General features: G+C 38.2%; 1 protein-coding gene across 1 annotated transcript in view; it reads left to right on the forward strand.

Annotated features, from left to right (window-relative positions):
* The window catches only part of LOC150090694 (ATP-dependent translocase ABCB1-like), a 382,558-nt gene that overhangs the window by 114,160 nt on the left and 241,219 nt on the right, over positions 1–27,179 (forward strand). The window contains exons 7-8 of the mRNA XM_090369148.1: positions 16,591–16,704; positions 18,219–18,329. Coding sequence (XP_090225274.1) covers positions 16,591–16,704; positions 18,219–18,329 — 225 coding nt within the window. The remainder of the gene's footprint in view (positions 1–16,590; positions 16,705–18,218; positions 18,330–27,179) is intronic.

The following is a 27,179-nucleotide window of genomic DNA, read 5'->3' on the forward strand; positions in this document are numbered from 1 at the left end:
ATGTGGTCACAAAGGAACTGGATGCAGGGAATAACTTTGATATCATATATTTGGATCTTAGAAAGGCTTTTGATACTGTTGCACATGGAAGGCTGCTTAACAAATTGGAGCAGTGTGGCATTGGAGGCAAATTGCTGCTATGGATAAAGGGGTGGTTGAGTGGGAGAAGACAGAGAGTGGTAATCAATGGTCACTGCTTATCGTGGACTAATGTTATTAGTGGAGTCCCTCAGGGTTCAGTGTTGGGTCCATTGTTGTTTTCTGTATTTATAAATGATATTAATGATGGTACATCAAGCTTAATGTCCACGTTTGCAGACGATACAAAGGTTGGCAGGGTTGTTAAGGACACTAATGACAGTATGCTGCTGCATCAGGATCTAGAAAAGTTGAGCAGATGGGCTGAGAGGTGGCAAATGAAGTTTAACATTGACAAATGTAAAGTACTACCTATGGGAAGCAGTAACCCCAGAGTAACGTATCAATTCTGTGGTACTACACTGACAGTGGTAGAGAACGAACAGGACATGAGGATAATTGTGCAGGCAGATATGAAGTTTTCTGAGCAGTGCAGGTGGTCTGCAAAAGTAGCTAATGGTGTCTTGTCAACGATATACAGGAATTTTTCTAGCAGGGATAAGGAGGTGATTATCCCCTTGTATAAGGCAATGATCAGGCCATACTTTGAGTACTGTATACAGGTCTAGTAGGATATGGAGCTGTTGGAACAAGTACAGAGAAGGGCAACAAGATTAGTGAATGGAACAAAGGGTTGCTCTTCCGAAGAAAGGTTTAAGTTTTGAAAATTACAGTTTCTGGAGACTAGGCACCTGTGAGGTGATCTGATTGAGGTGTATGAAGCCTTGAATGGTTTGAGCATTCTCAATGCTGATGGGATTCTTTCTCTTGCTCAGAATAATCACGTGACAGGGCATAAATTCAAATTGAGGAAAGATAGATATGCGGAAGTTTGCCTTTAGCCAGCGGGTAGCTGGTTGGTGGAACAGACTTCCATCCTTTGTTGTGGAAGTTGATAGCCTAAATAAATTTAAGGCTGGGCTGGACAGGTATTTGGAACGAATGGAAGGGGGTGAAATGGTAGAGTTTTTTTTTTTTTTTTTCTTTTGGCTGATGCTGCATTAGCTTACTTTCTTGCATCATGTGTCTCTGCTAATGCTAATGTTATCTCCATTATACAAAAGAACACTTTTTAAACTAGTCTTAAAAGAGTCTATAAATAGTCTCCATTCACTAGGAACATATGATGGAGCTCCTGAGGCACTTATTAAACCAGCAATATCACTGCAATATACGAGAGGACCTTCTTGTGAAAAATACTGTATAAACTCCCTTTCACGATTTCTGTACCAGGAAAATGATGTACCTGGAGCAAGTACGTTCTTCGCTTGAAGTCTGGATCCCAGAATTTCAGCAGCATACTTTGAAAAACCTAAGTCCCTTACTTAATCTTTCAGTTCAACTTGCGGGAATTGCTGTGGCATTAAAATATTTTCTGGTTGATAACATTCCTCTTCACTAATCTCTTTAGCTTCTGCTTCGGTGGAAGAAGATGTGGACTCCAAAATTTCTGGTGGAGGTTTTACAGGCAGATCAGGTCCATGCAGAACTGGTCTTATGGCTGATGGTAGATCTGGATATTTGATTTCCTTTTTATTTTTTGAATTGTAACATTCGGCACAGCTTACTGGCTCATGCCACACCATAGGAATAGCAAATGGAAAACACACCGTTTTTCCTTGACTCCATTTCCTAAGATGTTCGACACATGTATGGTATACTTTATGCAGTGCCCACGATTTATCCTGATCGCCTAGTTTTATGTCAAAGTATGCATAATACGATTTTTTTACAAAATCGGTAATATTTTGCTTCTGCTTTACACGAACAAAACACCCATATATGTCACAAAATATGTCAGGACTGTTTATACGCTTTCTGGTTGCCATACTAAAAGAAAACTAACACACAATGAGAGCTCATGACGGTTTTTACAGGAGTACTGTGACCGCACAAGGGATGTGCTACTTAATAGACTCTTTGGTTGAGTGGACTGTACAAACAAGTGAGTGCATGCTCAGACAAGTTTAACCCATAACTACACACAGGAGTCTCCCAGATTCCACTTGGAAAATAAAATTCTGGGAATCACAGATGGGCTGGAAGAGCGGGGTGGGGTCCGTCTACCTTCCTGGGTCAAGGTCGGCTATCTTGCAGTGTGTGTGTAGTTACGGGTTAAACATGCACAATCTGTTGTATTTGACGCAAATAGTTGATACTGATTACAAATATAGGAGTATAAAACTTGTAAACCATTGCAGAAACTATAGTTATGTACACACATTTGCGTATAATACCTAGGTAAAATTTTGTTAATGAATTGCGAAAAATCTTTACGTGATAGAAATAAATGGACTTCGGTTTAGTAATCAGTAAACATGCATAAATAACTGCCAAATTCTTTTACTCAAACCCCAGATACACTGTAAACCAGTGTAATTATAGAAGTTTTGAACCAGCATTTAGCATTTATACATTTGTAGTTCTGTGTTTATATATTACTCTATCAAAAATTTTCTGGACAACCCCCTTCCAAAGTGGTGAACATTGCATATGAGATGTATGCAAAGCAGGAACAGCTTTAAAAGTGTGTGGGCAATAGTAGACATATCACAAACAAGCAGAATGATTAGTAGTAGCAGGAAACTTATTAAGTTTCAAAGTGTCTTGATTAGTGAAGGCCATTGCAACTTGTCATTATGTGTGGAAACCACATGTTTTAACCCAGTTAAACTCACAAAACCAGAGTAGTGAACAGATAGAAAAACAAGGGTGATGTAGGTTTAAGCAAATGGTCAGGTAGACCAAAAGCTGATGGATAGTAATTACCAATCTCAGAAGAAAGTGGTAAAAGTTAACCAGCCAACATCCTTGAAAACATTATACTGGAGTTCAATATGTCCACAGGAGTGTCTCTAATTGTGTCTATGTTCTGCATGGCATCATGGGTTTTCTGTATTTGTTAACATATACAAGATAAAAATTGTATGCATAAATGTCTTCTAATGTGTTTGGCAAAGGGCATAGTTATACACAGGTAGAATATAATTAGAACACATCACTGCATAGAGATAAACATTTACTTAATTAATAGCTCCTTGTACTATCAGACTGAAAAAATATATAATGTAGCTGAAGCTCTCTATATTAACCTCACCTCCAGGGGAATTACAAAAATGGTCATTATATTGATAGTTCATAAAATCAGAAAAAGAATTAAGAAAAGTTTGAACATTTAATGTAATTCTACTAGTAGTGTGGTATAATCTAATTCAGAATATGTACTACAATATTAAAGAAAATGAAGATTGCACATTTTGCATTGATTGTATGGTGTAGTAAGATTAGTTTGTAAATTATGTATGTACACATATACATACATACTTTGCTGTACATACATACTTTTATTTGTATACTTCACTTTTTGTTCTCTGATCCAACCTGGTGGGTGGTGCCTACGTAGCCAGGTGGGCAGGAGCAGCAGTGCGTAGCACATGCTTCTTGATTAGACCGGGGTTCGAGCCCGTGACCACCAAATAGGGAGGAAGCGGAAAGGTCAGGGAATGACCACTGCATATCCCCGGAGCAATATGGCCTTAGTTGCTAATGCTCCTTAAAAAAAAAAAACCAAACCAACCCGGTGAAGCAGACTTCTCTAAGCTCTGTATTTTTTTGATCTTTCAGAATGATGAATAGTGTACTCTTAGGAATGCCGAACTGTTTAATGGTGTGGGTCTTAGAAAGCATGCCATTATTTACAGCTTGTAAATATTAATTTTGTCTGCAACTGGCATATTGATAAACGTACTGTATAATGAAATGAACTTCTGGCTAAAGTTAATTTCATTACAAATTAATACAGTCCATTCCGGTTATTTGGAACACATCGGGACTAGTGCATTTTGGCCCGATTAAGCGGCTGCCCCAATTATCCGAAGTTTCACGTAAATAGTTAAAATAGTTAAAAATACAATGTAACTCCCCCCCCCCTTTTTTTTACAATTGGTTCACTGTACAATCAAATCACGTTACCACGAACTCAACATAGTAAAGTACCGTTCACTATACGATGTGCAGTAAGCGCCGGTCATTGTGATCACGTTTGTGAATTGAATTTTAATTCTATTAAACAGCGATTCTAATTAGCGAAAATAGGAGGAATATTATCCACAGGCTATAAAAGCAAAGATATGTTAAGCACAAATTTACCCTTTATTACCTTACCAATTAAAAAATTAAATGATACGTGAAAATCGGAATAATTAATACGTACTGTAATATGTACATACGAACTAGTTGACATTTCTGTTCACTGACATTTGTGGGCAGGGAGAGGTTAAAATTTAAAACAGTAAAAAGATAAGCAATCAATAACAAAGAACACAGCACACACAAATTGCAAGTAACACAATACGCGCAAGTGAGAACTGAGTAACGAGTTACAAAGCTTTAAAAATAGGAATGAAGAGATCTGAAAATTAATTTTTTTATATGATTTAAGATTTCATGGAAGTGTAAACACATTTCACCCTAATAACCCACAGAATTCCAGCTGTCTTAATTCAGTAAGATCGAGTTCACTGTACATTTATGATAGATTTCACTAATATAAAAGCCCAATAAACAGGTGACTGCTAATTGTTTTTATTGTTTTATGGTTGTGACCTCCAGAATTTCGACCAAACCACGTGGTACCGTCGGAGACAATCGTAGGGTAATCTCCAGTGCTGCGGTCTCCTGCCCCGATTAAATGGCATGCTGTCCCAATTAAGCGAAGTAAACCCTGGCTATTTTCTCGATCGGTTTCTGTTTTTTAAGATTTTCCCCAAATAAACGGTTGCCCCGATTAACCTGTGGCCCAAATAACCGGAATCTACTGTATTTGTAATCATTAATAAAATGAACTTCTGGTTGAAGTTATTTTCATTAAACCAAAATGAGTGATTTCTTACAGTCACCCAGAAAGCTCATTAGTTCAATAAATTAGTCTTGTTTCATTTGCAAATACTGTAATAAATTTAAAAAGTTAAAAACAAAGTAGAGTGGCAGAAATGTTTGGGTCATTATAGAGAATTTGTTCATCTTTCAAGGCTATTACAATGAATGCAAAAAAGTATTAGGTTTATGGAAAATCAGCCAAGACCTACCATATAGGTCATTATAATGTGCTGGGACATTAAAACGTGGATTGCTATAAAGAGTTTTGACTGTAATGACTTACATTCCCCTATCTTGGGGACCTTATCACAAACATATCAGAAAGTGATATAGAAAATGGCAGCTGTGCTTTAATCTAACAAAGTGTAAGGTATTACACCTGGGAAACAGTAATCCCAAAAAAACTTATTCACTTGGTGGAGTTCAACTAAACCCAGTACTGGAGGAAAGGGACTTGGGTGTTACGATATGGTCAGGCATGAAATTCTCTGAGCATTGTAAACAGGTTGCAAGGAAGGCCCATGGTGTCCTATCGATGATCTATCGAACTTTTACAAGTAGAGATAGGGACGTGATAATCCCATTATATAAGGCTTATGTTAGGCCACACTTGGAATACTGTGTTCAAGTATGGAGACCGCACCTAAAGAAAGACATCGAGCTTCTTGAAAGGGTGCAAAGAAGGGTAACTCGCCTGGTGAGATCGGCAAAAGGGCGTCCTTATGAAGAAAGACTTCGAATATGTGGGTTGCAGAGTTTGGAAACTAGACACCTTAGAGGAGATTTGATTGAGGTGTTTAAGGCTCTGAGAGGCATCAGTAAAATGAATGAGGACAAAATTTTCAAGATTATAAATGATGCTAGAACTAGGGGACATAAATTCGAGTTACGGGGGGAAATGTTTAGATTGGACTGCAGGAAGTTTTATTTTAGCCAGCGAGTTATAAATTACTGGAATAAGTTGCCTTCATGGGTGGTAGAGGCCAACAGTTTGGGGAAATTCAAAGGTCATCTGGATAGTACTTTCGGGTAAGGGAAGCACATAGGATGATAGGTTTAATTTCCTTTTTTTTTTATTTTTATTAATTATTATTATTTAGTTATTTATTTTATTTTATTTTATTTTTTGTTTTTATCATTGTTTTGTTCGGATTTTTTTTTTTTTTGGCTGGTGCAGCATAAGCCATAGACTTTCTTGCACCATGCGGCTGTTACTAATACTACTACTAATACTAGATGAAACCAGGATATTTGCAGTTATTGCCTTATAATTTATAAAAGTATTGTCTACAGATTCATAATGACCATAAATCTATTAGCAAATTTATATATCTATGTTATGTAATAAAAATTATACAGCAGTGTAACTATAAATTACTAATCTTATCATATAATTGATGAAGTCCCCAAGATAGGAGTACATAACATATAGTCTCTGATTTATTATTATTACTGTATATACACTTGGAATACTGTGTTCAAGTATGGAGACCGCACCTAAAAAAAATACATCGAGCTTCATGAAAGGGCCCAAAGATGGGTAACTCGTTTGGTGAGATTGGCATAAGGGCATCCATATGAGGAAAGACTTCAAATATGTGGGTCACAGCTTGGAAGCTAGGCACCTTACAGGAGACTTGATTGAGGTGTTTAAGGCTCTGAGGGGCAAAAGTAAAATGAATGAGGATGAAATTTTCACGGTTATAAATGCTTCTAGAACTAGGGGCCATAAATTCAAGCTATGGGGGGGGAGAAGTTTAGACTGGATTGCAGGAAGTTTTATTTTAGCCAGCAAGTAAATTACTGGAATTTACTTGCTATAAATTACTGGAATTTACAGCAAGTTGTAAATTACTGGAATAAGTTACCTACATGGGTGGTTGAGGCTGACAGTTTGGGGAGATTCAGAGGTCAGCTAGATAGTTACCTGCTGGAGGAGAGAAATGCATGGGCTGTTTATTCCCTTTTCTTTTATTATTTATTAATTATTTATTTTGTATACTATTTTACTTTCTTTTTTTTTGGCTGGTGCAGCATAAGCTTTAGGCTTCCTTGCACCATGTGGCCATTACTAATACTATACAGGATGTCTCAGAAATACATGTTATAACTTCAGGAATGAGTTTCTCATATGTAGACAATAAAAATATTTTATATCAACATAGTTCTGGAAATGCTTGGTTCCCGAGTTATTAACCGGAATGTCTTTTATCCCGTAGGTGATTTCCTTCATCACAAGGTACTGACAGTCTCCGTAGCTGAGTAGTCAGGAGTGGGAGTGCAGTAGCACACGCTCCTTGAGTAGACCGGGGTTCAAGCCCCTGACTGCTAAATACTGTTGATCTGCCAACCCGCACTGGACCAGCATGGCAGATTATGGTCCAGTTCCCTCAACATGAATTGCTGAGGAGGCTTCCATCCTGCAGTGGGTTGATAATAGCTGCAGTTTATCTTTTTTTTACTGACAGAATCTGGTGGTTTTCCATTCAGACCATGTATTCAAATCAGGAGCAAGCGGATATGTTCTTTATGTATGGTTTGGCAGACGGCAATGCTCTGGAGGCTCGTCATTTGTACCATGAAAGGTTCCCAGAATGAATATGTCCAGACAGAAAAACGTTTGAAGGTATCCATCGCCGCCTTTGTGAACATGGGACCTTTACACCTAGTGCTGCTGACAGAGGATGACCAAGATCTACGACTCCTGAAGTAGAGGAGGAGATTTTGGATGTTGTGCATGCCACTCCTGGAATCAGCACATGCAGAATACCAATGCAACTGACTGTTCAATGTTCAACTATTTAGAGAGTGTTGCGAGAACACTAGCATTAGCATTTAGCATTAGTAGGGGCATTTGATGCAAGAAAGCAAGCTTATGCAGCATCAGCCAAAAAAAAAAAAAAAAAACCCACTCTCACTTCACCCCTCTGTTCGTTCAAAATACCTGTCCAGCTGAGCCTTAAACTTATTTAGGCTATCAACCTCCACTACAAGGGATGGAAGTCTGTTCCACCAATCAACCACCCGCTGGCTAAAGGCAAATTTCCACACGTCTATCCTACATCTGTCTTTCCTCAATTTGAATTTATGCCCTCTCAGGTGATTATTCTGAGCTAGAGGAAGAATCCCATCAGCATTGAGCATGCTCAAACCATTCAAGGCTTTATACACCTCTATCAGATCACCTCGCTGGTGCCTAGTCTCCAGACACTGTAATTTGCAAAACTTAAGCCTTTCTTCGTAAGAGCACCCCTCTGTTCCATTCACTAATCTTGTTGCCCCTCTCTGTACTCGTTCCAGCAGCTCTACATCCTTCTTGAAATGAGGCCTCCAGACCAGTATACAGTACTCTAGGTGTGGCCTGACCATTGCCTTATACAAGGGAATAATCGCCTCCTTATCCCTGCTAGAAAAATTCCTATATATCATTGACAATACACCATGAGCTACTCTTGCAGCCCATCTGCACTGTTCAGAGAACTTCATATCTGCCTGCGCAACCACCCCCAGGTCCCTTTCATTCTCTACCACTGTCAGTGTAATACCACAAAGTTGATACGTTGCTCTGGAGTTGCTGTTTCCCATGTGTAGTACTTTACATTTGTCAATGTTAAACTTCATTTGCCACCTCTCAGCCCATCTGCTCAACCTTTCCAGATCCTGTTGCAGCAGCATAGTGTCAGTAGTGTCCTTGACAACCCTGCCTACCTTTGTATCGTCTGCAAACTTCGACATTAAGCTTGATATACCATCATCAATATCATTTATGAATACAGAAAACAATAATGGACCCAACACTGAGCCCTGAGGGACTCCACTAATAACATTAGTCCACGACGAGCAGTGTCCATTGATTACCACTCTCTGTCTTCTCCCCCTCAGCCACCCCTTTACCCACAGCAGCAATTTGCCTCCAATGTTACACTGCTCCAATTTGTGCAGCAGTCTTCCATATGCAACAGTATCAAAAGCCTTTCTAAGATCCAAGTATATAATATCAAAGTTATTCCCTGCATCCAGTTCCTTTGTGACTGCATCATAGTATCCAATCAAATTTGTCAGGCAAAACTTCCCCTTAACAAAACCATGCTGTGTCCGAGCTATAACTGAAGTCTTGTCTAAATGATCCTGCAGTGCTTCTTTAACTAGTGCCTCCATTAATTTTCCTGGAACAGAAGTTAAACTCACAGGTCTATAATTGCTTGTGTCAGCTTTTGATCCTCCTTTGTGAATTGGGGTCACATTTGCACATCTCCAGTCTATGGGTACCTCCCCTGAGTCCAAGGAAGCTCTCATAATTATGGCTAAGGGTTTGCTTACTTCCTTTGCTGCCTCCTTTAATATAACTGGATAGATCCCATCCACCACAGGTGCCTTTCTTGTGTTTATCTTCAACAATTTCTCCTCCACTTTACTCTCAGTTATTACAAGATTCTCTAGCTTACTGCTAGAGTTGAATACACCTCTGGCTTTCCCCTCGCTAAATAACTCCTCATGTGTGAATGTCGATGCAAAATATTCATTTAGTTTGTTAGCTACCTGAGCAGGATCATCAACAGTTGACCCATCGATATCAAGTGGACCAATCTGATTCATCCCCTTCCTTCTAGAGTTTACATAAGTAAAGAACTCTTTGCTGTTTTTCTTTGCATCCCTTGCCAAAGATTTCTCGTAATCTACCTTCGCCTGCCTAACCTCCTTTGTAACTTGGTTACAGATCAACTTGTATCTATCATAGGCTTCTGTGTCATGTGTTAATTTGTATGTATCCCATGCATGTTTCTTCTCTGCCATATGCCTCATCAGTTCATCTGACATCCATTTTGGCCTAAACGTTGAACAATATTTCTTAGTTGGTATGTAAAGTCTAGTAGCTTCCAAGATAAGTTCTTTGAATGCTTCCCATTTTGCATTTACTGTTGGTAACATCATCAGTTGGTCCCACTGTATAGAATTTAAATACTGTTTCAGTCCATCGTAGTCGCCTTTACGAAAGCAATAACCCTTCCCTTTACCCGTAATGGTAGTTACCTCTTTGAGTAAATCCCACTTCAGCACACTGTGATCACTGCCACCTAGTGGTTCATTTATCTGCAGATTCTTAATGCATGAAGAATCACTACTGATAATCAAATCAAGAGTATTCCTCCCTCTAGTTGCCTCCCGAACATGCTGATGTAGAAAACAATCATCCAATAAATCCACAAAAGCCTTGCTAGTGTGTGAGTGACCAGCCCACAAATTCCAGTCAATATCTGGGAAATTAAAATCTCCCATTATAAGACTCTCTGATTTACTGGCCCACTCTATTTCCCTGTACAGTTTCTTATTATACTCATCAGAGTCATTAGGCCTATAGCACACTCCTACTCTCAATTTTGATCTCCCAATGCTTATGTCACACCAAACTGACTCGACACTGCACTGTCCAGCGATGTCCACTGGCTTCACTTCCTTGGTTTTTATGTGTTTCTTAACTAATAGCATAACCCCTCCCCCCCTTCCTATTCTGTCTATCCTTTCTGTAGACGTTGTACTCCCCAAATTGCAGTTCTGCATCCCTTATATCTGTGTGACACCACGTCTCTGATATCCCAACAATATCTGCCTTCGATGTTTTGAGCAATTCCTCAAATTCATCAAATTTATTTACTAAACTCCTAGCATTGGTGTACACGCAAGTATACATGCACCTATTTCTATTCTTAGCTACCCTAACACAACCCATGTGTTTACTTGTACCGCAATGACTCCCAGCAGTCTCTGAAATATCCTGAATCTTGTTTTTCAGGCTTCTGCTCATTCCAATAGAAGCAGTGCAAGAATCTCTTTCAACTCTGCCAGTGGCTACTGTTAATCTATTTGTCTTTGTATCCCCCCAAGCTAGCAGTTTTCCGACCCACCTAACACTGCCTCGATAGCATCAGCAAATATTCTTGCACCCTTTCTATTTAAGTGTATCCCATCCCTGTAGAAGCAATCCCTCCTGTTAACACTAACTGTATCCTTACCATCTGCAACGGGTACAGGCCTTGTCACCAGCAGGCGCTCCTGCACATTTCAGCCACCTAGCCCGCAGTTACCTGAATCGAAGGTTTCCTGGTCGGTGGATAGGTAGAGGTGAACCAACTGCCTGGCCTCTATGCTCACTGATTTAAACCCACTAGATTTCTCCTTGTGGAACTATGTTGATATAAAATATTTTTATTATCTACATATGAGGACCTCATTCCTGAAGTTATGCCATGTATTTTTGATCTGATTGTACTACAAGCTTTTTTGATCTGATTGTACTACAAGCTATTAATTAAGCAAATATTTTACCTCTATGCAGTGAAGCATTGTTTCATTCTGATACAAAAATATGTTACTTTTAAGTTCACTGTGCACAAAAATTTTCATAACACCTTTCAAGAACAGTTCTTCATTTTTCTTTTTTTTTACATCAGATTCAGAAGCACAAAAAAAAATAGTCACATCTTGTAAGACTAGACAGCCCTTTGACTTTCACTTATATGCTTAGAACTGAAAAAATATCATATTTCTTCTTTATATCCTTTTATTTTTTTATTTTCGTCTTTTAAAATTATTCCAATAATTAAAATGAAGGTCTGGACTGAGTTCACTTGTTTGTACTAAATTAAATGTAGGTCCCTAGCAGCCTTGTTGGAATTCTATTCTTTTATTGCATTCAGTGTGTGCAACTCCCTGGTAAAACACTCCAGTCCACTATTTCCAGGGTGAAGTTGCCCTTCCTGTTATCCCTACAAAGTGGCTGTGTTTATTGTATTAAATGTCCAGATTATTCTGGGATATGTTACATCACCTAGACTGCCAGGAGGCTGGAAGACTGTGTTTTTGAGGATGAAAGAGCTATCTGCATGGCCAATTTTGAGTGCTCAACCATTGCTAAACACTATTGGAGTGGCAGCTCAACTCCCCTCCTCACTACATTTATGTCTTGTCCTCTCTCCAGGCGATTTATGTTTTCAACTTTTTCTCTGTAGTATAAATGGGTTTTTATCTTTCCCTCCCTCATACATACATGCTAGCATGGAATACAGTAAGTCCCCAACTTATGTAAGCCCGAGTTATGTAACTTTGGACTTACATAAATTTTTTTACACTTAAAATTTTTTTTTTTTTAGGATTGTAAAATTTAAAACAGCAAAAAAAAAAAAAAAAGCAATTAATAACGATGAACACCACACATGCAAATTACAAAAGTGAGATGTAGAGTAACAAGTTTACAAAGCTTAAAAAACAAGAATAAAGAGAAGATCCTGAAAATTTATTAATATTTTTTTATATGACTGATGATTTCAGGGAAAGGGACACACATTTCGCCATAAAGTAAAAACCTACAGAATTCCAGCTATCGGTATTATCGCAAATGCAATAACATTGAGTTTACTGCCCATTTATAATGAATTGCACTAGCAGAAAAACTCAATAAACTGGTAGCTGCAAATTGTTTTTATTGTTTTATGGTAGTTACCTCCAGAAATGTGCTTTAGTAAAATGTGAGCATTTGAGCTTGCATAAGGTGACAATAGTGTGTTTCTGCCTTAACCCTGTGAAGTTCTTTACAGAAAGTTTAATTTTGACCATTATCATGGTGCTGACTAAGAGAATAAGTGACAGTAGTACTAGTAAATCTTCCAAGAAAAGGAAAGTGATTGATTTGGATCAGAAAATTAAAATAATAAGGATGTATGAAAATGATCAAACAACAAGTATCGCGCAGAATTTAGATTTGTCAGTGTCAACAGTGAACACAATAATAAAGGACAAAGACAGAATACGAGAAGCGGTGAAGGGATCAGCACCAATGAAGTCAACCATAATAACCAGGGCTATGAAATACATATCAGTTTTTACAGTACAATAACATGCATTTTTTCTTCCTTTTATGTTTTCTTTCCTTATGTGCCACTCCGGTTACTTTGCTTCTGTTCCAAGATAAAGTGTTTAATTATTATGGTATATAACTATTTTTCTTCATTCTTCTGAGGATATTATGTGTTTTTTGTAATTTTGGCATATCAGGGAGCAATATTTAGTCATTCCAGAGTTACGTGAAATTCGACTTACGTAAGAAGTCCTGGAACTTCTTACGTATGTTGGGGACTTACTGTACATGCAATTTATATATAGGGTATATATAGAACATGTCTTATGGCCTTACGTTGCCTTGACACTTACAACAGATGGATTTATTGCCGTTGGAGCCTCAGGTGGCAATACTTTTCTGGAGCCCACTGGATCATCAGAATAGTATTCTGTAGCCTAGCGTTTTTTTTGAATTTGCACCAAGGCCAATTCTAGATACAGTATCCTTATTCACATCAGGATATTGTGTTTGTAAATTAATTGTAATCTACCATTAGTTTGCCTATTGGCATGAAAAACCAGCATATCCTGCAGAAAAAACCACACATTCCTTATCTGAGATTAACTAACTTTGTTACTATGTGCATAAAGCCTGTAAAAGTTTCTTTGTGCTGAGGGGAAGTATTTCTATTCACCTGGCAATAGGAATCAATCACAGGCATTTTTCCTGTGGTGTGAGGTGAAACAATAATGTTATCCACTGCACTATATATGAGAGGGAGCCCATTTGTACACACTTATATTATAAACACAAAATTCCACAAGAAAACTTTAAGTGATACCTATTTGAAATGTGTGTTATAATTTAGAGCCCATCATACACAATTATGTTCACTATCTGCAAAATAAACTTAAATTATTACCTATTCAAAACATTTGTTATGAGTAATTATTTTATATTTGACAACTGCCAGGCAGGAGGTCTTGTAACTTTGCATTGTTAAGCTAGATTAACAGTGTAAAGTTACTCAAAGACACAAACTTCATACCAATGAGCCTACCTGCTCAGGTATCACAGAAGATAACCTGTTGTTGCTCTCTCAAATACAGCAAAAATGGCCTGGATTTGATTCTCACCATCAGCCATTTGAGAGATTTTGAGAGATTTATAATGTTTGAGAAACATTATAAATCTCTCAAATTTATCAAATTTGAGAGATTTATAATGTATGCAAATTAATTTTCTGTACACATTTTATAGCTACATAAATTAAGTACTATATTCTTATGTATTGGAAGATCTAGGGACAAAATTATGTTTGCCCTCTGTTCATTTTCTTTTCTCTTATCATCATTTTTGGTTTTATGACAAAAAGAAAACCACCATTAAATGCTTTGATAATATTTAGAAATTAGGAATGTGGAAAGCAACAATTATATTATTCAATATATATATATATGTATATATATATATATATATATATTGAATAAATCCTTCGCAAAGGATGCAAAGAGAAACAGAAAAGAGTTCTTTACCTATTTAAACTCAAGAAGGAAAGGGATGAATCAGATTGGTCCACTGGATGTTGATGGTTCAACAGTTGAGGATCCAGCTCAGGTGGCTAACAATCTAAACGAGTATTTTGCATCTACATTCACACATGAGGAGTTATTCAGGAAGGGGAATGTCGTAGGTGAAGTAAACATTGGCAGTGAGCTAGATGATTTTCTAATAACTGAGAGGAAAGTGGAGGAGAAATTGTTGAGGATAAACATAAAAAAGGCACCCGGGGTGGATGGGATCTATCCAGTTATATTAAAGGAGGCAGCAAAGGAAGTAAGCAAACCCCTAGCCATAATTATGAGAGCTACTTTGGACTCAGGGGAGGTACCCATGGACTGGAGATGTGCAAATGTGACCCCAATTCACAAAGGAGTATCAAAGGCTGACACAAGTAATTATAGACCTGTTAGTTTAACTTCGGTTCCAGGAAAATTAATGGAGACACTGGTTAAAGAAGCACTGCAGGATCATCTGGACACGAATTCAGTTATAGCTCAGACACAGCATGGTTTTGTTAAGGGCAGGTCTTGTCTGACCAATTTGATTGGATACTATGATGTAGTCACAAAAGAACTGGATGCAGGGAATAACTTTGATATTATATATTTGGATCTTAGAAAGGCTTTTGATACTGTTGCGCATGGAAGACTGCTGCACAAATTGGAGAAGTGTGGCATTGGAGGCAAATTGCTGCTATGGATAAAGGGATGGTTGAGTGGCAGAAGACAGAGAGTGGTAATCAATGGACACGGCTCAACGTGGACTAATGTTATTAGTGGAGTTCCTCAGGGTTCAGTGTTGGGTCCATTGTTGTTTTCTGTATTTATAAATGATATTGATGATGGTGTATCAGGCTTAATGTCCAAGTTTGCAGACGATACCAAGGTTGGCAGGGTTGTTAAGGCCACTACTGATACTATGCTGCTGCAACAGGATCTGGAAAGGTTGAGCAGATGGGCTGAGAGGTGGCAAATGAAGTTTAACATTGACAAATGTAAAGTACTACATATGGGAAACAGTAACCCCAGATCGACGTATCAACTCTGTGGTACTACGCTGACAGTGGTAGAGAATGAAAAGGACCTGGGGGTAATTGTGCAGGCAGATATGAAGTTCTCTGAGCAGTGCAGACGGGCTGCAAGAGTAGCTCATGGTGTCTTGTCAATGATATACAGGAATTTTTCTAGCAGGGACAGGGATGTGATTATTCCCTTGTATAAGGCATTGGTCAGGCCACACCTTGAGTACTGTATACAGGTCTGGAGGCCTCATTTCAAGAAGGATGTAGAGCTGCTGGAACGAGTACAGAGAAGGGCAACAAGATTAGTGAATGGAACAAAGGGTTGCTCTTACGAAGAAAGGCTTAAGTTTTGCAAATTACAGAGCCTGGAGACTAGGCATCGGCGAGGTGATCTGATAGAGGTATATAAGGCTTTGAATGGCTTGAGCATGCTCAATGCCGATGGGATTCTTCCTCTTGCTCAGAATAATCACCTGAGAGGGCATAAATTCCAATTGAGGAAGGACGGATGTCGGATAGATGTGTGGAAATTTGCCTTTAGCCAGCGGGCAGTTGGTTTGTGGAATAGACTCCCATCGCTTGTTGTTGAAGTTGATAGCCTAAACAAATTTAAGGCTCAGCTGGACAGGTATTTCGAACGAACGGAGGGGTAAAATGGGAGTAGTGGTTGTTTTTTTTTTTTTTTTTTTGGCTGATGCTGAATAAGCTTGCTTTCTTGCATCATATGCCTCTGCTAATGCTAATGCTAATATATATATTAGCATAATGAAGTAGTTAAAAAATAAAAAATGGTACAAAATATTATACGAAAATTAAGAAAATAAATATAAAGCTATCATTAGAGGCAACAAAACTGCACATTCCTCCACATGATGCCCAATATTAACTATTAATATTTAATATCAGTTATATATATATATATATATATATTATATTCTTTAGGATATCATAATGCGAGAACCTCAGACAGTTTCTTTTTAACCCAGCAAGGCATGCCCTGGTGTTTAAAAAATGCTAATATATCCCCCCCCCCCATGTAGGATGACCCAACTACACTCCTGTAAAGTAAATGAAGTAAACACACTACCTGTTATAGAAAATTACATAAAAAATTTGACCTCACTTTGGCAAAAGGGTTTAACATTTATTACTTCAGGTTCTTTTCAGCATTCTTAATGGAGCACTTTACATGAGCCAGATATTTCCATTTATTGAAACCCTCTCAGTTGCCAGAAGTTCAGGAGCTCGAGTGTTCAAAATTATTGCAAGGGTAGGTTATAAATGTATGCTGAGTACTTGTCAGTTTGATGAGCATTGATTCATAGCATTTCAAAGTCCTCTGATAATTAATTATTATTTCAGTTTGCATTTCTAGGTGTAGTATGCTATATACAGAATGTTACAACATTCTGGCATCATAGGGAAACCATAAAGTTATTTATGGAAGCATGTGCTCAAATTGTTTGTGTAATTTTTCGTATATATCATCTGTAATGCTGGAAATTTTGTATGGGAAGAACTTATACCATTCCAAGATGCATAGCACAGCAACTTGACTGACACCAGCTTCTGTAGTGACCTATCACATACACTTTTTTTTTTTTTTTTTTTTTTTGGTAGTTGTTGGCACATAGGCTTCTGTGGCCATAATGCACCTCCCAAGGTTTTTGCAGTACTTTGATCCAAGCCCAAGGCGGAAATCGAACCCGCGACCTTTGGGTTGCCAGGCAGGCACTTTACCCACCCGGCTAGCCTGGTCGGCTATCACATACATGAAAAGTGTGTTAACAGTGTTACTATCAAATGTAATATAGCAACAGAACCAGTTTCTCACACTCTTTCTAGTATTTTACCAATGGATCTTCAGTTAGACTCAATTTATCTGGATGTCTTCTGTGAAATTTAGTGCAGGTCATCTGGCTCATTCCAGCTACTTGCAGTGATACTAATTCGACCTTGTCTTGTGGGGTATATGCCATATTGATCTTTGAAGCATAGCTGACTTTCAAAAGAAGAAAAGCTGTTTCAACCCAATGAGACTAGAATTTGTAACATCCTGTACTACATCAGTATGGCATATACATCATTCTGTAAAAGAACTTTTCTATGAAAAGTATATATGATGTGTATGAAATACTATATGTTGTGTATTAAAAGTATATAAGATGTGTATTAAAAGTATATATGATGTGTATTAAAAGTATATATGATGTGTATAGTATTTTCAGTATTATTACTTTTAAGAAATTTTTTCTTTCAATATTTTTATTACATTTTATTTTATCAACAATATATAAAATATGAATTATTTTTATTCTGTAAAGAATTTACAGTGCAAGAATAAGCATCATGTTGGATTTATATAAATTTATATAAATCCTGCTTGTGTACACTTAATGAATTTTACTCACTGCATGAGCAGAGATTATTATATCTCCAGTTCTATGAATTTTTAAAGTTAAAAAGAAAGATTATTATAGTAAAAACATGCTTCACTGCATGATGGGAATACATTTAAGTTTCTGATATGGGATACTCAAAAGCTAGATAAATTTAGATACTAATATTACATATCCCTATCTTGGGCACTTTCTCATTTGATCAAAGGTGGGTTAATAATAATTTTATATTTGGTGATGTTCTTTGAAGCAATTCCTCCAAGTTATTAGAAACGAAAATTTCAGAACTGCATCAGATATTTCCTAAATGTTTAGCATTTTGTGATTATCTGAAAGAGTTGTTTACACGACTAATGGGAACTTTTTGTTGAATTATGTTTTCAAGGTTTCTCCGATTGACAGTAGTTCAGTTTTGGGACTTCAGCCAGCTCATTTAAATGGTGTAGTTGAACTACAAAATGTCCATTTCAGGTATCCTGCAAGACCAGATGTTCCTGTAAGTTGCATTTTAATAGGAAACTAAATGTCCTTAAAATTAGTTACTAGAATTTAAAACAGATTTAAGCCTTTTAAAAAAAATTATTTTTAAAAATGTAAGAGTTGCCTGTAGAATTTATACATGCATTCCATTGTTTCACTAATTTATATATTCCTTCTTAAAAAATTTTATTTTGCTTTTTTTGCTTTTTGTCTGAATCTTTCATCAGTGGCTGTTTTGACTTTGCTATATGAATTTTTTTTTTGTAGTTGTTGGCGCATCGGCTTCTATGGCCATAATGCACCTCCCAAGGTTTTTGCAGTACTTTGATCCAAGCACGAGGCAGGATTCGAACGCGCGACCTTTGGGTTGCCAGGCAGGCGCTATATGAATTGAAACACTATCCTTTTAAAACATTTCCAACGAAACAATAACTTGAAAGGCACATGGTGGCAAATATGGATGCCACACAACATTTAGTGTGCCTTCTAATTCACCTTTGGAAATAATGCCTGAATCAGGTTGGGAATATGGGTGTGCATTTTTATGAACATAATTCCTTCTGTGTCCCAGTTAGCATTAGCATTAGCATTACTAGAGACATAATGCAAGAAAGCAAGCCAAAAAAAAAAAAAAAAAACCCTTACCATTTCACCTATCCATTCACTCCAAATGTTTGTCTAGTTCTGCCTTTAATTTATTTAAGCTGCCAACTTCCATAATGACGGATGAAAGTTTGTTCCAGCAATCAACCACCGCTTACTAAAGGCAAATTTCTGCACATCTATTCTACAACTGTCTTTCCTCAATTTGAATTTATGCCACCTCAGGCAATTAGTCTGGGCAAGAGGAAGAATCCCATCAGCATTCAGCTTGCTCAAACCATTCAAGGCCTTATACACCTCAGTTAGGTCACCTTGCAGGTACCTAGTCTCCAGATGCTACAATTTGCAGAACTTAAGCCTTTCTTCATAACAGCAACTGTTTGTTCCCATCACCAATCTTGTTGCCCTTCTCTGTACTCATTCCAGCAGCTCTACATCCTTCCTAAAATGAGGCCTCCAGACCTTTGTATGGTACTCAAGGTGTGGCCTGACCATTGCCTTATACAAGGAGATAATCACCTCCTTATCCCTGCTAGAAAAATTCCTGTATATCATTGACAAAAGACACCATGAGCTACTCTTGCAGACTGTCTGCACTGCTCAGAAAACTTCATATCTGACTGCACAATTACCCAAAGGTCTTTATCATTCTCCACTACACTGAGTGTAGTTCCACACAGTTGATATGTTACTCTGGGGTTACTGCTACCTACATGCAGTACTTTACACTTGCTAATGTTAAACTTCAGTTTCCACCTCTCAGCCCATCTGCTCAATTTTTCTAGATCCTGTTGCAGTACCATACTGTCATTAACCCTGCCAACTTTCTTATCATCTGCAAACTTGGACATTAGTCACACACTAGTCAGACTTTTGTGGATTTATTGGATGATTGTTTTCTGCAGCAGCATGTTCGAGAGGCAACCAGAGAAGTATTACTCTTGATCTGGTTATCAGCAGTGATCATTCGTGTATTAAGAATTTGCAGATAAAGGAACCACTAGGTGGCAGTGATCACAGTGTACTGATGTGGATGTGGGATTTACTTAAAGATTTAATTACCATCAGGGGTAAAGGAAAGGGTTTTTGGAGGCAATGGTGTGATTTTTTTTTTTTTTTTTTTTTGGCTGATGCTGCATAAGCTCATACACTTGCTTTCTTGCATCACATGCGACTGCTACTACTATTAAGTCTGATATACCTTCATCAATATCATTAATAAATACAGAAAACAATGGGTCCAACACTGAACCCTGAGGGACTACACTAATAACGTTAGTCCACAAAGAGCAGTGTCCATTGATTACCACTCTCTGTTGCTTGCATTTAATGTTGAGGCACTTCATAGGCAATTCAAAGTTACAAGATACTGTTCTAAGTTGATGTTTATATCAGACTCTTTAAAGTTGGAAAGAAACCATGTTGGGTGAAGAAAACCATTATCATAACTTCTCCTACAGTAATTGAGACTCTGTGTGTTTTTTCACTCTTGGAGGTTGATGATGCTTCCAACTACATTCTTAAGAGCTGTTAACAGCATTTTCAGAATAACAGCTTGCGCCCACTCAACACTTTTAAAAATTCTTTGCTTCACCCTTCAGAAGTTAAAAATTGAATCACAGCATGCTGATTCATTTTGAAAAAGAGATGATTTTGAATAGGTGGATACATCATCTATTTGAAATGCCATTGGCATATGAAAAATTACACATATAACCATAACCAAAGATAAACAAAATAAGAAGCAAATTTTGTTATGAACTGTCATGTCACATATTGGTTTCTTTATTTTCTCTACCATGCTGAGAACTGTCACATGCTAAATTCATTTTTATTTGAATCAAAAACCCTTATATAATTATATGAAGAAATTACTTTAATAAAAAATAAATAGTAATAATTCTTCCTGTTCTTTTTATTATAATTAATAGGGTTTGCTAACTAATGTTTCTGCATGATTTGTATAATAATTATATAATCTGAATCCTGTAGACTGTTAATATTAATATTAGCTATACAGAGGAAGCTTTTGCTGCACCAGACAAAAAAAATAAAAACCACCTTAGTATATGTTTCTCTTTTTCAGAGGTACTGATTTAGTAATCCTATGAAATTTCCCAGACAGTGGCCTCAACTACCCATAAAAAAAAAAAAAAAAGTAAAGTGCAGCCATTATCAACCCACTGCAGGATGGAAGCCTCCTCAATAATTCATGCTGAGGGAAATGGACCATAATCTGCCATGCTGGTCCAGTGCGGGTTGGCAGATCAACCGTATTCAGCAGTCAGGGGCTTGAACCCCGGTCTACTCAAAGAGCGTGTGCTACTGCACTCCCGCTCCTGACCACTCGGCTACGGAGGCCGCCAACTACCCATAGAAGTAACTTATTCTGATGATCAGACTTTACAGTCTATTGTATTGTTACAGCGTTTTACAGTCTATTGTATAATTCTTTACCATTAGTCTTAATTTATGTCCCTCATTCTAGCATAATTTATTACCATGAAAATTTCCTCTTCATTCATTTTGCTCTCTCTCATTTCTCCTGGCCTTATAAACAGTTTCTTTCCTGGAAAAAGAAACTGGCAAAAGGGCACCCACTCAGGAGGTGCCCTTTTGCCAGTTTCAACAGGCACATTTTCTATTTCTGGACTTTTTCAAGAACCTTGATGTCTGTTTTTTAGGAGTGACCTCTAAATTGTTTGATCACAAAATCAGTGTCAGCAAAATTTTAAACTTTAACTAAAAGGGAGAATCCATTGACAATTAGTGATAATTATTTTTATAAACAATTATAGGTATACATATTGTCATCTAATCCCCTTTAGTTGATGTTCAACTTAATTGCTTTTTGTTACCTAATTCAGCATTATGCATGGTATTTCTATGTTGTAAGACTAATTAGCATTAGTAGAGGCATATGATGCAAGAAAGCAAGAATATTCAGCATCAGCCAAAAAAAAACAAAGAAAAACACACCACTCCCATTTCACCCCTCCGTTCGCTCAAAATACCTGTCCAGTTGAGCCTTAAATTTGTTTAGGCTATCAACTTCAACAACAAGTGATGGAAGTCGGTTCCACCAACCAACCACCCGCTGGCCAAAGGCAAATTTCCGCACATCTATCCGACATCCCTCCTTCCTCAATTTGAATTTATACCCTCTGAGGTGATTATTCTGAGCAAGATGAAGAGTCCCATTGGCATTGAGCATGCTCAAACCATTCAAAGCCTTATACACCTCTATCAGATCACCTCGCCGGTGCCTAGTCTCCAGACTCTGTAATTTGCAAAACTTAAGCCTTTCTTCGTAAGAGCAACCCTTTGTTCCATTCACTAATCTTGTTGCCCTTCTCTGTACCCGTTCCAGCAGCTCTACATCCTTCTTGAAATGAGGCCTCCAGACCTGTATACAGCACTCAAGATGTGGCCTAACCATTGCCTTATACAAGGGAATAATCACCTCCTTATCCCTGCTAGAAAAATTCCTGTATATCATTGACAAGACACCATGAGCTACTCTTGCAGCTCGTCTGCACTGCTCAGAGAACTTCATATCTGCCTGCACAATTACCCCCAGGTCCTTTTCATTCTCCACCACTGTCAGTGTAGTACCACAGAGTTGATACGTTGCTCTGGGGTTACTGTTTCCCATATGTAGTACTTTACATTTGTCAATGTTAAACTTCATTTGCCACCTCTCAGCCCATTTGTTCAACCTTTCCAGATCCTGTTGCAGCAGCATAGCATCAGTAGTGTCCTTAACAACCCTGCCAACCTTTGTATCATCTGAAAACTTGGACATTAAACTTGATATCCCAACATCAATATCATTCATAAACACCAAAAACAACAACGGACCCAACACTGAACCCTGAGGAACTCCACTAATAACATTAGTCCACGTTGAGCAGTGTCCATTGATTACCACTCTCTGTCTTCTGCCACTCAACCATCCCATTATCCATAGCAGCAATTTGCCTCCAATGCCACACTGCTCCAATTTGTGCAGCAGTCTTCCATGTGCAACAGTATCAAAAGCCTTTCTAAGATCCAAATATATAATATCAAAGTTATTCCCTGCATCCAGTTCTTTTGTGACTACATCATAGTATCCAATCAAATTGGTCAGGCAAGACCTGCCCTTAACAAAACCATGCTGCGTCTGAGCTATATCTGAATTCTTGTCTAGATGATCCTGCAGTGCTTCTTTAACCAGTGCCTCCATTACTTTACCTGGAACAGAAGTTAAACTAACAGGTCTATAATTACTTGTGTCAGCCTTTGATCCTCCTTTGTGAATTGGGGTTACATTTGCACATCTCCAGTCTATGGATACCTCCCCTGAGTCCAAAGAAGCTCTCATAATTATGGCTTGGGGTTTGCTTACTTCCTTTGCTGCCTCCTTTAATATAACTGGATAGATCCCATCCACCCCAGGTGCCTTTTTTATGTTTATCCTCAACAATCTCTCCTCCACTTTCCTCTCAGTTATTACAAAATCATCCAGCTCACTGTCAATGTTTACTTTACCTACATCATTCTCCTTCCTGAATAACTCCTCATGCGTGAATGTAGATGCAAAATACTCGTTTAGATTGTTAGCCACTTGAGCAGGATCCTCAACTGTTGAACCATCAATATCCAGTGGACCAATCTGATTCATCCCTTTCCTTCTTGAGTTTAAATATGTAAAGAACTCTTTACTGTTTTTCTTTGCATCCTTTGCCAAGGATTTTTCGTAGTCTGCCTTTGCCTGCCTAATCTCCTTTGTGACTTGGTTACAGACCAACTTATATCTATCATAGGCTTCCATGTCACCCATTAATTTGTATGTATCCCATGCATTTTTCTTCTCTGCCACATGTCTCATTAGTTCATCTGACAACCATTTAGGCCTAAACCTTGAACAATATTTCTTAGTTGGTATGTAAAGCCTGGTAGCCTCCAAGATTAGTTCCTTGAATGCTTCCCATTTTGAGTTTGCTATTGGTAACATCATCAGTTGGTCCCACTGTATAGAATTTAAATACTGTCTCAGACCATCATAGTCGCCTTTACGAAAACAAAAACCCTTCCCTTTACCTCTGATGGTAGTTACCTCCTTGAGTAAATCCCACTTCAACACACTGTGATCACTACCACCTAGTGGTTCATTTATCTGCAGATTCTTAATGCATGAAGAATCACTACTGATAATCAGATCAAGAGTATTGCTCCCTCTTGTTGCCTCACGAACATGCTGATGTAGAAAACAATCATCCAATAAATCCACAAAAGCCTTGCTAGTGTGCGAGTGACCAACCCACAAATTCCAGTCAATATCTGGGAAATTAAAATCCCCCATTATAAGACTCTCTGATTTACTGGCCCACTCTGTTTCCCTGTACAATATCTTATTATACTCATCAGAGTCATTAGGCCTATAGCACACTCCTACTCTCAATTTTGATTTCCCTATGCTTATGTTACACCAAACTGACTCGACACTGCCCTGTCCGCCGATGTCGACTGGCTTCACTTCCTTGGACTTTATGTGTTTGTTAACTAATAGCATAACCCCTCCCCCCCCTCCTGTCCTGTCTATCCTTTCTATACACATTGTATTCCCCAAATTCCAGTTCCGCATTACTTATATCTGTGTGACACCATGTCTCTGATATCCCAACAATATCTGCCTTTGATGTTTTGAGCAATACCTCAAATTCATCAAATTTATTTATCAAACTCCTAGCATTGGTGTACACACAGGTATACATGCACCTGTTTCTATTCTTAGCTACACTAACACAACCCATGTGTTTACTTGTACTGCAATGACTCCCAGCAGTCTCTGAAATATCCTGCATCTTGTTTTTCAGGCTTCTGCTCATTTCAATAGAAGCAGTGCAAGAATCACTTCCACCTCTGCCAGTGGCTACACTTAATCTATTAGTCCTTGTATCCCCCCCAACTAGCAGTTTTCCGACCCTCCTAACACTGCCCCGACAGCATCAGCAAAAATTCTTGCACCCTTTCTATTTAAGTGTATCCCATCCCTGTAGAAGCATATGCATTATATGCCTGAACTTGCATCATAATACAATGCATATGCTTCTGTAAAATTCTAGCCTATTTCTTACAAAATAATTTCATATTTTTTAAAAGTGTTCCACGACAAAGTGTTAAAGTCATTGCCCTTCGGGAGGAAATCAGGAAAATAAGGTCTTTTACTTTAAGCAGCATTTCCGGTTTTGAATCTTGTTCGTTGATTCGAAGATGAATGGAGGGAGTTAACCATTAACTTCCTCCATAGATGAATCTTCTAACAGGCGAAGTTGTGAACATTAAAACCATCCTTGGTGATTTTAATGTACACAACTCCAGTTTGAATTAGCATTAGTTCAGGCATATGATGCAAGAAAGCAAGCTTATATAGCCTCAGCCAAAAAAAAAAAAAAAAAAAAAGACCCTTCCCATTTCACCCATCCGGTCACTCCAAACATTTGTCTAGTTCAGCCTTAAATTTATTTAAGTTATCAACTTCCACAACAACAGATGGAAATCTGTTCCAGCAATCAACTACCCGCTGGCTACAGGCAAACTTTCGCACATTTATTCTACAACTGTCTTTCCTCAATTTGAGGAAAGACAATTGTAAATAGCTGTGCATTAAGCATGATATATCCTCGTCGATATCATTAATAAATACACAAAACAACAATGGGCCGAGCACTGAACCCTGGGGAACTCCACTAATAACATTAGTCCATGTAGAGCAGTGTCCATTTATTACCACTCTCTGCTGTCTCCCACTCCACCATCCCTTTATCCATTGCAGCAACTTGCCATTATGCCATACTGCTCTAATTTGTACAGCAGTCTTCCATGTGCAACAGTATCAAAAGCTTTCCTGAAATCCAAGTATATGATATCGAAGTTATTTTTTGCATCCAGTTCCTTTGTGACCACATCGTAGTATCCAATCAAATTGGTCGGACAAGACTTCCCCTTAACAAATCCATGCTGTCTGAACTATTAGTGCAGTCTTGTCTAGGTGACCCTGCATCACTTCTTTAACCAGTGACTCCATTATTTTCCCTGGAACAGAAGTTAAACTAACAGGTCTATAATTATTTGTGTCACTCTTTGAACCCCCTTCGTGAATTGGGGATACATTTGCACATCTCCAGTCCATGTGGACCACCCCTGAATCTAAGGATGCTCTCATAATTATGGCTAAGAGTTTGCTTACTTCCCTCGCTGCCTCCTTCAATATAACTGGATAGATTTCATCTACCCCAGTTGCCTGTTTTATGTTTAACTGCAACAATTTCTCCTCCACTTTGCTCTCTGTTATTACAAAATCATTTAGCCCCTTGTTAGAGTTTAGTAAACTTCTGTCCTCCTTCTTCCTTATAGAATTCCTCATTTGTGAATGTAGATGTAAAATACTCATTCAATTTGTCAGCTATCTGAGCAGGATCATCAACAGTCAAACCACCAACGTCAAGTGGACCAATCTCATTCATCCCCTTCCTTCGAGAGTTTACATAAGTAAAGAAGTCTGTTGTTTTTATTTGCATCCTTTGCCAAGGATTTCTCGTAATCAGCTTTTGCTTGTGCTATGCACTGCTGCTCTTGCCCACCTGGCGCCTCCATAGCCAGGTGGGCAGGAGCAGCAGTGCATAGCACACGCTTCTTGATTAGACTGGGGTTCGAGCCTGTGACCAACAAATAAGGAGGATGTAGAAAGGTTCAGGGAATGACCACCACAGGAGCAATATATCCCCGGAGCAATATGGCCTTAGTTGCTAATGCTCCTAAAAACCAAATAACAAACAAACAAACAGACTAGCTTATTCTGCTTTAGGCTTCTGTTTCACCAGCTAATTTATATGCACTCCACGCATTTTTTGTTCTCTGCCACGAGTCTCATTCATCCTCTGTAGCCAGGTGGGCAGAAGCAGCAGTGCGTATCACACACTTCTTGATTAGACCGAGGTTTGAGCCCATGACCACCAAATACAGAGGATGCGGAAAGGTTAGGGAATGACCACCGCATATCCCCGGAGCAATATAGCCTTAGCCGCTAATGCTCCTAAAAAACCAAATAACAACATAATAAATGAGCCTCATTAGTTCACCTGACATCCACTTAGGCCTAAATCTTGAACACTATTTCTTAGTTGGTATGAAAAGCCTAGTAGCTTCTAAGGTTAATTCCTTCAAGGCTTCCCATTTAGAATTCACTGATTTAACATCATCAGTTGATCCCACTGTA

This window comes from Mastigoproctus giganteus, chromosome 1 (genome assembly GCF_048544385.1).
Source record: "Mastigoproctus giganteus isolate SK-2022 chromosome 1, ASM4854438v1, whole genome shotgun sequence".
Lineage (NCBI taxonomy): Eukaryota > Metazoa > Arthropoda > Arachnida > Uropygi > Thelyphonidae > Mastigoproctus > Mastigoproctus giganteus.